The 14,298-nt window shown below is 43.2% G+C and overlaps 1 protein-coding gene across 1 annotated transcript in view; it reads right to left on the reverse strand.

Moving 5' to 3' along the window:
- PIK3CD (phosphatidylinositol-4,5-bisphosphate 3-kinase catalytic subunit delta) overlaps positions 1-10,983 on the reverse strand; it is a 49,258-nt gene extending 38,275 nt beyond the window's left edge. The window contains exons 1-4 of the mRNA XM_087701805.1: positions 10,680-10,983; positions 4,909-5,072; positions 3,053-3,281; positions 1,011-1,243 (exon numbers count right to left, since the gene is read on the reverse strand). Of these exons, the coding sequence (XP_087557931.1) occupies positions 1,011-1,243; positions 3,053-3,281; positions 4,909-5,037 (591 nt within the window). The 5' untranslated portion in view covers positions 5,038-5,072; positions 10,680-10,983. The remainder of the gene's footprint in view (positions 1-1,010; positions 1,244-3,052; positions 3,282-4,908; positions 5,073-10,679) is intronic.
- Positions 10,984-14,298: the final 3,315 nt, after the last annotated feature.

Here is a 14,298-nt window from a genome sequence, read left to right on the forward strand (position 1 = left end):
TTAAGGAATATGAAAAAGGGAAGAGAAGGGAAGGAAAGGAGGAAGAAAGGAAACAGAGGGAGGAGGAAGGAAGGCTGGTAGAGGGAAGGGAAGGGGGAGGGAGGAAGAAGGGAGGAAGCAATGTAGGAAGGAAGGAGAAAGAAAGGGAGGGAGAGGGAGGAGGAAGGAAGGAAACAGAGGGAGGAGGAAGGAAGGCTAGTAGAGGGAAGGGGGAAGGAGGAAGAAAGCAACGTAGGAAGGAAGGAGAAAGGGAGGGATAGAGAGGGGGGAGGAAGGAAGGAAGGAAACAGATGGAGGAGGAAGGAAGGACGATAGAGGGAAGGGAAGGAAGGGAAAGGAAAAATGAAAAGGAAGGAAGGGAAGGAAAAGGGGGAGGGAAGGAAACAGAGGGAGGAGGAAGGTAGAGGGAAAGGAAGGAACGGAAAAGGGGAGGGAGGAAGAAGGAAGGAAGCAATGAAGGGAGGGAGGATAGAGAGGGGGGAGGGAGGAAGAAAGGAAACAGAGGGAGGAGGAAGGAAGGATAGAGGAAAGGGAAGGAAGGAAAAGGAAAAATGGAAGGGAGAGGAAGGAAGGGAAGGGAAAACAGGAAGGAAGGAAGGGAACGGGTAGGAGGAAGGAAGGATGATAGAGGGAAGGGAAGAAAAAGAAAGAGGGAGGAAGAAGGAAGTAATGAAGGAGAAAAAAGGGAGGGAGGATAGAGAGGGAGTAGGGAGGAAGGAAGGAAAGAAAGAAAAACAAGGAAGAAAGAGAAAGAAAGATGATAGATAGATAGATAGATAGATAGATAGATAGATAGATAGATAGATAGATAGATGATAGATGATAGATAGATAGATGCATTTGAGATTTTACACATTAGCAAGAGCATTCTTAGTTTCTCCCTTTGGCTGTCCATGATCTAGGGGACACACACACACAGACACACAGACACACACACAAATCTTTGCACTTTTCCACACACTACGACATCTCTCTTTCTCTACAGAGACTCCGGAAGCGTCCGTATTTACCCCTCCGGATTGAAATTTGACGTTGACAAAAATGGTCTTCCCAGGAATGGGCAGAGTCCGTCTCCTCCCGAGCCCACTCAGGGCGGTCTCCAGTTGAACTGGGAAACTGTACTCCATCCACTCCTTCCAGCTGAGCCGCTGGCGCTGAGCCGCTTTCTGCTCGCAGTAATCTTTCATTTGGACCCGGAAGTCGTCCACCTCGGGGTCGGCCAAGGAATCAAACTCGTGCAAACCTAGACAGAGAACAGGAGGAGCTTCTAAAAAACTGGCAGGGAGAACTCGGTCCGTCTACCTACCGCCTCAGATTTCCTCCCTCGACAAGGTAGGCTTTTTGTATCCCTTCACAGCCCTAAGTTTCTGGTCCTCTTGAATGCATGGAGGATTCCCCGCGGCCGGAAGTCACACACAAGAAATGGTTTGACTGCGAGTCTTAGGAATTCGGACAAACCTTTATAGAAAGCTGCAAAGAAATCTCCAGCTGGGTTTTCTCATTTAGTTACTACTGGTTCGCCGCACAGATGCCCCTTCCACGTATGCGCCCAGCTTTCCGTGCATGTGCTTTGCTCGCGCGCACGCCTTGCATGCACGCGCCCGGCCTCAAAAACATGCCTAAATAAGACGGCATCCGAACCGGCTGAATACCATCTCTGGAAATCTCACTTCTGCTGCCTTGGTCCATTCCAGTTGGCAGGAAAGGTTTTGTTAGCGGCCCTGAGATTTTAGGTTTTTCAGCCGCTTTCCTGATTGATCTTTATGGACTATAATTGTCAATAATACTGTCTGCCTTCTCTTAATTATTCTGATTATACTGTGGGGTCCGTGCTCTCTGAGCTTGGTGGTTTTCCCAGCAGACGTTTCATTACCCAGCTAGGTAACAACATCAGCGCTAGAAGGGAGCGGGGTTTGCCCTGATTGAATTGAATTTATTGCACTTATATGCCGCCCTTTTCCCCGAAGGGGACTCAGGGCGGCTCACAATCCAAGTCAGGGAAGGGGATACAGATAAGGGATAAAAAGACGAACAAAACAATACACAATTTAAAAGCACACAACAACCATACCATTCGAGGAGGGGGGCAAAAGCTGATGATGTTACCTCGTTGGGTAATGAAACGTCTGCAAGAAAACCACCAAGCTCAGAGAGCACCAAGGACCCCACAGTTCTCCTCCTCCTCCTGCCCCACTCCTTTCTCCTATTCACAACCCCACTTCCTTCTAGCATTGATGATGTTACCTAGTTGGGCCATGAAACGTCTACCAGAAAACCGCCAAGCTCAGAAAGCACCAGGGACCCCACAGCTCAACCCCACTATATTCTTTTCTATCAGTACTTTGAATATACATTAATAAATCAAAACAAGGACTAAAAACACAGCAGTGAAAAAGAGCAGCTGGGCTATTTTTCAGAGACATAGATACCATATTTTTCAGAGTATCAGACGCACCTTTCCCCCCCTAAAAGAGGATGAAAATTTGGGTGCGTCTTATACACGGAATGTAGCCCCACCCACCCACCGTCCCCCACCCTTTGGCCTCTGCCTCCCTGCATTTACCTCCTTGCATCAAATGTGGAAAATGGGGCTTGCGGGAGGCTGCAATAGGCTATAGTAATCCCTGCAGCCTGAAACAGCTGATCATCGGGAGGCCCCTGCTGAAACTGAAATTTGCTGTTTGCTGCAAGGAGGCAAATTGCTGGGAGGCAGAAGCAGAATTTTCCCCCTTGTTTTCCTCCCCAAAAGCTTGGTATGTCTTATACTTTGGAGCGTCTTATACCCCGAAAAATACAGTATGTGTGCATGTATGTATCTATATATATGTGTGTGTGTGTATGTGTATGTATATGTATTGTGTCACAACCCTTGGTATGCCCAAATATGGGAGGGAGCATATTGCTTCCCTTTTCTGTCTTTCGGCTCACCCTAGGAGCCATCCAGGCAGAAAGCCATTTTTTTATGTTGCCTTTGTTAGCACAAATGCAGTGTGTGTGTGTGTGTGTGTGTGTACAAGCTTTCAACTCCTCGCCCAGGTACCCTTCCACCAACCTTTGCCAATCAGGAGGCTAATCTGGGAATTGAGCAGCTTCTTTGCCCGGTCCCCCTCACGGGCCACCAGGCGCAAGACTGGGACGAAAGGCTGGACGTCACAGAGGCGCCTCTGCTCATCCTCCAGCTCCTGCAGCTCTGCGGCTTGGTTGATGCAGGTGAAGACGTAGGCGTCTGGGGTGCTGAGCATCTGGAAGAAGGGCTCAAACTGGGCATGGTGCCAGACCAGCTGGAAGGAAGATAGCAACAGTCCTTAGGCTTCTTATATACCGCTTCACAGGGCTTGACAGCATCTCTCTAAGTAGTTGACAGAGTCAGCATCACTTGCCCCCAGGCAATCTGGTCCTCATTTTACACACCTCGGAAGGATGGAAGGCTGAGTCAACCTTGAGCTGGTCAGGATCGAACTCCTGGCAGTGGGCAGTTAGCCTGTAATACCACATTCTAACCATTGTGCCACCACAGCATGCATCCCTCTATATATATATATCTGTCTGTCTGTCTGTCTGCCTGCCTACCTGCCATCTACCTACCTACCGACTATCTATCTATCTGTCTATTTATGTTTCATCATCATCATCTATCAATCATCTATCCATCCATCCATCCATCCATCCATCCATCCATCCATTATCTCTATCTATCCATCAATCATCTATCCATCCATCCATCCATCCGTCATCTATCTATCTATCTATCTATCTATCTATCTATCTATCTATCCATCCATCCATCCATCCATCCATCCATCCATCCATCCATCTATTATCTCTATCTATCCATCAATCAATCAATCAATCAATCATCTATCTATCTATCTATCTATCTATCTATCTATCTATCTATCTATCTATCTATCTATCTAGGTGGCGCAGTGGTTAGAGTGCAGTACTGCAGCCACTTCAGCTGACTGTTAGCAGCAGTTCAGCGGTTCAAATCTCACCGGCTCAGGGTTGACTCAGCCTTCCATCCTTCCGAGGTGGGTACAATGAGGACCCAGACTGTGGGGGCGATATGCTGACTCTGTAAACCGCTTAGAGAGGGCTGAAAGCCCTATGAAGCGGTATATAAGTCGAACTGCTATTGCTATTGATCATGTATCATCATTCTATCTATCTATCTATCTATCTATCTATCTATCTATCTATCTATCTATCTATCTATCTATCTATCATCTATCTATCCATCCATCTATCTATTATCTCTATCCATCAATCATCTATCTATTATCTATCTATCTATCTATCTATCTATCTTTCTATCTATCATCTATCTATCTATCTATCTATCTATTTATCTATTATCTATCTATCATCTGTCTGTCTGTCTGTCTGTCTGTCCGTCCATCCATCCACAACTTCAGTGAAAAGACAAGGCTGATGGGCTCCCTCCCTGAGCTGGCCTCAGGTGGGTGGGGGGAGCCCTGGTCCTTTTCGCCAGAGAGGATATTTTAATTCCACTTTATAAACCAGTCCCTTCTCTAATGGCCTTACAAGGAACTGACTCATTCCAGCATCAGCATCCTCAAAGGCATAAATCTGCTTGCGGGAAAAAGACAAGAAAACGAGTCTCTTTTCCTTCCCACCAAAGACTAAGAAGACAGAGGTGGTCCTTGACTTACGACCACAATTGTGGTCACAATAGGGGATCCAGTGACCCAGGGACTCTGCAACTGTCGTTGCCCAGCCTCTGGGTTTTGATCACGTGACTGCAGGGAGGCAGGAACGGTCGTAAGCGTGAAAAACGGTCGCCCGTCACTTTTTTCGCAGTGCCGCACTTTGAACAGTCACTAAACGAACTGTCGTAAGTCGAGGGCTACCTGTAGCCTGGGAAAACTCCCGCCGCGAAGACCTTACCTCTTTGATGGCGGCCAGGCTGGCATGGCAGGAAACGGACAGGGGCAGGTAAATCCCGGTGGGTAAGAGGAAGTCCACATAGATATCATAGTTGCTTTCTTTAGACCAAAATTCTGGCGGGCAGTGCATTTCTGGGCACAAGCCTGGCACTTCTCAATGCCAACCTGCAGTGAAACAGAACCAGGGAGGGGGGGAGAATTAATCCTGCTGTGTAAGATTCTCGTTGGGAGTTTGCAGGTAGATAAAAGGCTCCCGACTTTCTCTTTAAAACAAGGAGGGCCGACGAAAAATGGGACCTCCCAAATTGATACTCGATAGATGATTAGATATACAATTGAAAACAGTGATATATAAATAGTTGGTAAACTTTTTTACATTGTAAAAATATTCAGAATGGGATAAGTGATTATATAAAGGTATATTGTTATTAAACAGACAATCAAGAATGTAAGGGAATTGGGGATTATTGAAAAGAAAAGAAAAATATGAATCGTAATTGAATATACTTTGTACAATGAAAGTGAGGTATTTAGTTATAGTAGATGGAAAATCAGTGATTGTATATGTAATTGAGAATATGGATGCAAAAACATGTCTAACCAAATGACATGCTGTATGTAATAGATAAGAATTTTTTATGTAGTTTTTTTATGTTTAAAAATAAAATAAAATAAAAAAGGCTCCTGACTCTCTCTTTAAAACAAGGAGGGCCAACGAAAAATGGGACTTCCCGAATTGATTGAGCACAACTGATGATGTCTATTTGTTTTCTAAGAAATAGAGAAAGAATGGTCGGTAGATAGATACACATAGAAGATGATAGGTAGGTAGGTAGGTAGGTAGGTAGGTAGGTAGGTAGGTAGGTAGGTAGGTAGGTAGGTAGGTGGATAAATGGATGGATGGATGGATGGATAGTAGGTATAGACCAGGGATAGTCAACCTTTTTATACCTACCGCCCACTTTTGTATCTCTGTTAGTAGTAAAATTTTCTAACCGCCCACCGGTTCCGCAGTAATGGTGATTTTTAAAGTAGAGAAGTTAACTTTACTTTATAAAATTTATAAAACAGAGTTACAGCAAACCCCTACCATCCACCATGGAAGCTGGAACGCCCACTAGTGGGCGGTAGGGACCAGGTTGACTACCACTGGTATAGACAGACAGACAGATAAATAGATGTGGATGGAAGGATGGTTGGATGGATGGATGGATGGTAGAGAGAGGGATGGATGGATGGATAGATGGGTAGATGGTAGGTAGATAGATAGGTAGGTAGGTAGATGAATAGATAGGGATGGATAGATAGGAGAGAGAGAGAGAGAGAGAGAGAGAGATGGATGGACAGAGGGATGGGAGAGAGAGGGGGTTGATGGATGGATAGATAGATGGATAGATGGTAGTTAGGTAGAGAGAGAGAGGGATGGATGGATAGATAGATGGATAGATGGTAGTTAGGTAGGTAGGAAGGTAGATAAATAGATAACATAGGGATGGATATAGGAGAGAGAGAGATGGATGGACAGATGGATGGGAGAAAGAGGGGGTGATGGATGTATAGATAGATGGTAGGTAGAGAGAGAGAGGGATGGATGGATAGATAGATAGATGGATAGATGGTAGGTAGGTAGGAAGGTAGACAGATAGGGATGGATAGATAGGAGAGAGAGAGATGGAATGACAGATAAATGGGAGAGAGGGGGGGTGATGGATGGATAGATAGATGGATAGATAGTAAAGTAGAGAGAGGGGGGATGGATGGATGGTAGAGAGAGGGATTAATAGATGGATGGATAGATCATAGTTATGTAGATAGATAGCTGAATAGATAGATAGGGATGGATGGATGGATATATGATAGATAGATGATAGATGATAGATAGATAGATAGATAGATAGATAGATAGATAGATAGATAGATAGATAGATAGATAGGGATGAATAGATTGTAGATAGGTGGGTTAGGTAGTAATAGATTATTTGGTGGAGAGATTAAATTATATTGTCCTCCCCTGTCCCCAAAAAAAGCAGAATGTAAGTGGGGACGGATCCCAGGCAGAAAACAAAAAGGGCTTGAAAACCAGATGTCCTAGATCGTTTGAAAGGAGATTCCTGAGAGATGATTCATTTATTTATAAAACGTGCATCTCGGCTTTTCCCTTCTTTTTTTCAACTACCCCAGAGTTGGAAATGACTTCACCACCCTCCTCCGATCCGATCCCCCCGCTGTGTGCAAAGCAGATCTTTTAAATCTCCCAAACTCTCTGTCCTTTCCAGAGTCCCCACCTTTCTGAATCTATGGATTTCTTCCCAATTCATTTGCTGCAAGGGCTTTGCATGCGTGCCATCGCACCCCTTGCGCCACTGTCTTTCCATGCGACACATTTCTCTGCTGAACGTTCTCAAATCTGCCGGCGCTGTTTTATGCAATATTTTCTGCAGAGGTATTTCGAGATGACTTCGACCCGCCTTATTGTAAACAATTTTTACACCGAAAAAGTCTAGTGGCATCTTATTAAGCTCACTGCGGGGTTTCCAGAAACCTACTAATAACCAAATTGACCGGGGGGGGAGGGGGGAGGATGTAAAGTACACAAAGTTGAATTGAAATAAATCAAGTTTCTAGACCTTAAGATAGAATAGTCTGTCTGCAAAATCTGGGAATTAATTTTTTTTAATATCATTTTCCTCTTCTTTTTTTGCATCCTTTAGAGACAACATATACAGTACTAGCCAAAATTGTGGGAACTTTTTGGGAAAAGTGTACAGTATTTTTGAGGTTTGGTGGTTAATAACACCACTTTGTTTTGGAGTCGTACCATAAAATTATACATCAATGGAAAGATAATTTAATCAAGAAGGTAATGCAATAACTTTTATGAAGGGTTAGCTATTAGAGTAGCAGTTATAAAGAAGAAAAGTGAAACACGTAGAAAAAAAAAAAAGATATACAAAAATTATCACCATGGAAAGAAATGAGATATACTAACACTGGAAGCCTTTAAGAAGATGTTGGATAGCCATTTGTCTGAAACGGTGTAGGGTTTCCTGCCTAGGCAGGGGGTTGGACTAGAAGACCTCCAAGGTCCCTTCCCAACTCTGCTATTGTATTTGTATTTGTAACATTATCACCATGTCAGTTAATACTTAGTTGGGTAACCTTTAGCATGAATTACTGCTAATCACAATTTTCCATGGAGTAAACCAAGTCTTTTAGTTCTGCAGCTTGTGAAACCAAGATTGAATGATTGCTTGTATTAACTAGGTTTTATTGCTGGCTATATTTAGCTCTTTTCCTAGAATACAGATAATTGAGCTTTTTCCTAGAATACAGATAATTAAACAAACTTGGTTGCATTGCATTCTTGATTAAATTATCTCTCCATGGATATATAATTTTATGGTACTATTAAAAAAAGAAACAAAGTAGTGTTATTAGCCATCAAACCTCAAAAATACACTTTTTCCAAAAGGTTTCCACAATTTTGACCACGACTGTATATGCATCAACGCAAGGGCCTCAATTATGGAAAAGTCCATCCGATTCCACTAAGCAATGGACTAAATTATTTATTGACCCTTCTGAGAATTGAAGGCGCTGGGCGGGGAAAACCTTTCAAGCTAAATGCTTTGTAGGATAAGATTGTTTACCAAGGACTCCCAAACAAACAGAAAGTCCCTTTAAAAGGAAAGCTTTGCTTTTTAAAAAAAAGAAAAAACACCGATTAAAAAAAAAACCAACACTCCAGATTCCCTTGTAGTAAAAAAAAAAAAATTTAAATAAAGATGTTGAGAGGTTTTTCTCAACAAGTGCAAATATGTCAGAAGTTTGCTGAGAGATTGTTTTCGCCGGAACAAAACGATGCGTTAAGACACAATTGACACAAAATGATATAGAGAACAATTAGACTCTTGGTTCATTAACTGAAGCCCCCCCTCTCTCAAACTTGTTTCCCACACACACACAAACAAAGCCTTTCTTGAGGACTAGCGTCTTGCAAAGCTTATATTAGTCCCCTTTTGGATTTAAAGGAAACAAACGCCCAGATTCCCAGCGTTTTAAATCTTGGGCGTAGCCAAGGCTTAGCTTTATAGGGGCAAATAAAATTAATCAGATGTTTAATTTCTGGGAAAGGCTGATATGATATTATTTTTCTGTTTTTTAAAAAAACAAAATAAAAAAACAGTGGCTCTGAAACGGACGCAAAGCGAGTCAATTTATTTGTACCCATTGCGTGATCTTATTCACGTGTATTCTTATTCTTGTTATCTTCTTACATGAGTGACAAACTAAATAACTCAATAAATAATAAATAAATAAGAGGAGGAAAGGAAGAAAGAAGGAAGGAGAGGAGGGCGGAAGGGAGAGAAAGAGAAGGAGAGAAGATAGGAAGGGGAAGAGGAAGAAAGAAGGTAGGAAGGGGAAGAGGAAGAAAGAAGGAAGGAGAGGAGGGCGGAAGGGAGAGAAAGAGAAGGTAGGAAGGGGAAGAGGAAGAGTAGGCATAGGGGAGAGGTAAGGGAAGAAGGAAGGGGAAGGAGAGGAGGAAGGAAGGAAGTAGAGGAGGGAGGGAGGGAGAAAAGAAAGAAAAAATGAGTAAACAAAGCAACCCAAATTGTATATTGTAACCTTTTAAATGGAATAACAAATGTATAAGAATGATAAATGTAAAGAAGAAGAACCATACAAATGTTTACCTATAATTTGTATGTAAGAGAATAAAAAAATTAAAAAACTTTTCAAAATAAATAAACAAATAAATAATGAGTAAATAATAAATGAATAATGAATAATAAATGAATAAATAAATAATAAACAAATAATAAATAGATAAATAAATAACAAATAAGTAAAATAAACAAACCATAAATAAATAAATAATAAACAAACAACAAACAAACAACAAACAAACAACAAACAATTAAAATAAATAAATAGTAAATAATAATTAATAAATAAAATAAACAAATAAGTAAAGAAATAATCAAATAATAAATAAATAATAAACAAACAATAAACACAATAAACAAATAATAAACAAACAATAAACAATAATAAATAAATAGTAAATAATAATTAATAAATAAAATAAAAGCGACCCCTCCCAATCCAAATATTGCAGACGCCAACACACACACACACAAACACACACACACACACACACACACACACACACACACACACACACACACACACACACACAGCCTTTCCAGGTGCGCCCGATCCCTTGGGCATCCTAAGGCTCGGCTCTTGTTAAGGACGAACAAAGGAGGGCGCCTGCAGAAAGCCCTCTGCACGTGCTCAGAGGCTCGGTGCCCCCCGCCCTTCCTTCCCCCTCCTTTACCCCCAACCCAACCCAACCCAATTCCCCAAAGGAAGGAGGGAAGGAAGGAAGGGGGGGGGGTCCGCCCAGGGGAAAGGCTCCCCAAAGGCGGAGAAGCTACCCACCTCCGAGCAGCGGTGCCGGCTACTGCATCCCTTCCTCCCCGCCGAGGCTGCTTAACCCCCGGATCGGCTGGAAGGATGGGAGTCTCACAGCCAGCCGGCCGGCCAGCCCCACCTCTCCGGCGGCTGCCTTGCAAGGGAGCGTGGCCAAAGTGCCCGGAACGGCCAGAAGCGTCCGTCCCAGCCAGGGATCCCGCCCAGTCCGTGGTGGGCTGGATCCTTCCCGATCCCCACCCTCCATGGAACGGATCCCCCTTCTTTCGAAACAGATCCCTCCCTTTCCCCTCCTCGGTAACAGCTCTAGCCCTCGCAATCGATCCCTTTTCCTACCCTGCGTGCTCCACCAGCTTCCCTTCACTGATCCATGGATCGATCGAGCCACTGCCGAGAGAGCTGGGAGAAGTTCCTTTAACGCGCGTTCGGGTAGTAGATCCGCTTCCCCACGTGCGCCCTGAAGATTGGGGAGGTCTGCTTTTTTTTTTCAAGCGGCGCGCTTTGAAGCGAGTCCCCTCGCGGATCCCATCGCCCCAGGATCGACTTGGGGATCTTAAAAGAGGAGGATCCCCCTCCCGAGCGCTCGCTTTCCCTGCGGGGGCTTTTTTAAAAACAGCTACTCGCTGGGAAGGCTCCTCTCCGCTGCTTGGAGGCTTTGAAAGGCGCGGGAGTTGCGCTTCCTGCGCATAACCGGGTTGAATCCTGCGAGTTGGACGGAGTGGTTGCTTTCTCTTTCGCTCTCTTGGTTTTCGGCAACCTACTTCCCCAGCCAGGCCTGGCTTCGTTGGGTTTTGGCCGATGGAACGGCGGGAAAACTTCACCAGGTGAAAAGAAAGAAAGAAAGAAAGAAAGAAAGAAAGAAAGAAAGAAAGAAAGAAAGAAAGAAAGAAAGAAAGAAAGAAAGAAAGAAAGAAAGAAAGAAAGAAGAAAAATTTAAAGAAAGAAAGAAAAAAATTTAAAGAAGGAAAAGAAAGAAAGAAGAAAAATTTAAAGAAGAAAGAGAAAGAAAGAAAAAATTAAGAAAGCAAGGAAGAAAAGAATAAAAGAAAAAAGAAAAAAAGAAGAAAAACTACAAGAAGAAAGAAAAAGAAAAGAAAGGAAACAAAAGAAAGAAGAAAAACTAAGAAAGAAAGGAATAAAAAAGAAGAGAAAGAGAAAAACAAAGAAAAATTAAGAAAGGAGGAAAGAAAAGAAAAAAACAAGAAAGAAAGAATAAAAGAAAAAGAAAAATTATGAAAAAAGAAAAGGAAGACAAAGAAATAAGAGAACAAAAGAAAATGAGAAAGAAAAGAAAAACTAACAGAAAAAGAAAGAAAAAAGAAAAATTGAGAAAGGAAGAAAGAAAACAAGAAAGAAGAAAAGAAAAAATAAAACTAAGAAAAAAGAAAGAATACAAAAAAAAGAAAAATTAAAGAAAGGAGAGAAAGAAAAGAAAAATTAAGAAAGGAAGAAAAAAAGAAAGGGAAAAGAAAAATGAAGGAAGGAAGAAAAAATAAACAAAGTTTTTCTGAGGTTATTTTTTTCCCCTTCTCAGAATGGGTAACCTCACCCTGTATGTTTCTGAAACTGACAGCTTAGCCGAGTTCTGCTTTTCTTTTACAGTAAGTTCTTTTTTTAAACTCTCAGATCAGCCACAGTGAATTTATCATCTCAACAAAAACAGTGTTTGTTTTTTTTAAACCCCTGATCATTGATAAGGGATTTGGAATCTATTTTGCTGGCCATCTGCTTCAGTTTTCCCTCTAAGCTGTTTCCTCCTGGATTTCCCCCCTCTGCACTTCATTCTAATTTAATATCTTCACCTTTTAAGGCACTTAACAACTTGGAAAGTGATGTTTGCCACGAGCTACCAACAGCGTTTACTTCCTAAATATTATTTATCTTGAAAAAAAAATCAAGGGAATCTGGACCAACCAAGTTTCTTTCTTCGAACCCTCTGACCTTGCTAATTAAGGGTTTTTATTTTTACCCTTTTCCAAAACTGCTTTCTATGCAGCAGATTACTTATCCAATCCGAGGCCGATTTTATAATATCCTCATTTTCTAACATCCAAAAATGCAAAAATATCTGGGGGAGGAGGGAAAAAACATGGGAGAAGGAAGAACTTCGGGCCAATTCCATTGGCAGGCCTCTCAACCAAGGCTTACCGGTATGTTGCAATTTCCCCAGAATTGCTAAAAACAAATAAGTTACTAGTCCTCAGGAATGGCAAAATAAATAAAGCCAGATCTCTAAGATTAGGTTGCAAAGATAAGCACAGAAGCGTTCGGGGAGGATGAAATGAAATTCATCTGGTATTTTTTAGGGAAAGCGATGGTTTTCCCAGTTGCAATGGATGGCTGTGAAGGTTGGACCATAAGGAAGGTCAAAGAATGGAGGCCTTTGAACTCTGGTGCTGGAGAAGACTCCTGCGAGTCCCTTGGACTGCAAGGCCATCCAACCGGACACTCTTTGAGGAGATCAACCCTGACTGCTCTTCAGTGACGTGCGGTGAGGTTTATGGCTGGTGAGGCACTGATACAGTGGTGGGTTTCAATTTTTTTTAGACTTGTGAACTTCGACTCCCAGAATTCCACAGCCAGGCATGCTCAGTTCCGATTTAAAGCGACAGCATTTGTTTTTCTCCTTTGTGAAAGAAGTTTCCTTCTTTCTTTTTCTTCTCCCTTCCCCTCCTTCTTCCCTCTCTCCTCCCTCCCCCTTTTCTCAAACACACACACACACACACACACACACACACACAGAAGTTGGATTGGACTATCTCTCCTACCCCCTTCCCTCTCTCGCTCACTCTCTCTCAAACAAACACAAACACAGAAGCTGGATTGGAGCTGATCCGAGCCTTTGATTGCAGGCAGAGCCATGTTGCCTTTTCAAACTTGTAATCAGTGAAGTTGGGCTTATATAGTTTTATCCAGCTCTGTGTGTGTGTTGATCCATTCGGAGCCTTTCCAGGCAAACCAAGGGGCATTGGGCAACGACGAATAAAATGTCTTAAAAGGCCACCTTTGAAGGAGCCACAAGACAAACAGGAAGCGTGGCTTTTTCAAGAGGTTACCAAGGTTTTGTGTGTGTGTGTGTGTGTGTGTACCAGCTGCAGAATACATTTTTGGGATCTGCAAAAAAGCCAGAGACGGCCAGTTTGTGCCCAGAAATACTCACAGGAAGAGGTTGCTGATTTGATGAAGCTCTCTTGAGATAGCAGAACATTAGCAATGCGGAACAACTGAAGACTTTGGGGGAGAATTCAGGGCAAGGCTGCAATGTACCCAAAGCGTAGATCAGGGGTCTCCAACCCCTGCTCCGTGGACTCGCACTGCGCCGCAGGATGCCAGAAATCAGGCGGTGGAAACAAGCGAAGCCCCATTCATAGGATGCAAGATGCACGCGACATCACACTCCCCTCCGGTCTACGGAAAAACCTTCCTCTGGTGGCCAAAAGGTTGGCAACCACTGGCTTAGATCAGCAGTCACCAACTGCTGGTCCGTGGACCACTGGTGGTCTGCGAGAAAATTTTGGGGGCCCGCAGAGAAACTATTTGCATTTTTTATATTGCATTAAATCAGGGGGTCCTCAAACTACGGCCCCTGGGATGGATATGTGCAATGAAGGCTTGTGTTGCTGCAGAGAGTCTCCCCCTTCGGGGTCTTTTTGTGAGGGTGGGAGGACAGAAATTAAACTAATTAAATTAAGCTTCAGCCTCCTGGTGGGGGGCTTTGGGCAAAGGCTGGAGGGAAGAGCCGCTGGTGGAGAAGAGCCAGAGGGCCTCGTTCCAATGGGACTGCATCATGGCCTGGAACTGGCTGACCATCTTCACCCACTGAGCCTCCAGGCGCCAGTAACCTGGCCTTGCACTCCCGCAAGTCTTCCCTCTGCTTGGAAAGCCTATGGTCCTAGTCCTCAGTGAGGTGCTTCTGTTGAGCCTCCTTCTCGGTCAGATCCAATTTGAACTGAGC

This window comes from Thamnophis sirtalis, unplaced genomic scaffold (genome assembly GCF_051295495.1).
Source record: "Thamnophis sirtalis isolate CommonGarterSnake01/CBP01778 unplaced genomic scaffold, rThaSir2_p1.2 scaffold_15, whole genome shotgun sequence".
Classification (NCBI taxonomy): domain Eukaryota; kingdom Metazoa; phylum Chordata; class Lepidosauria; order Squamata; family Natricidae; genus Thamnophis; species Thamnophis sirtalis.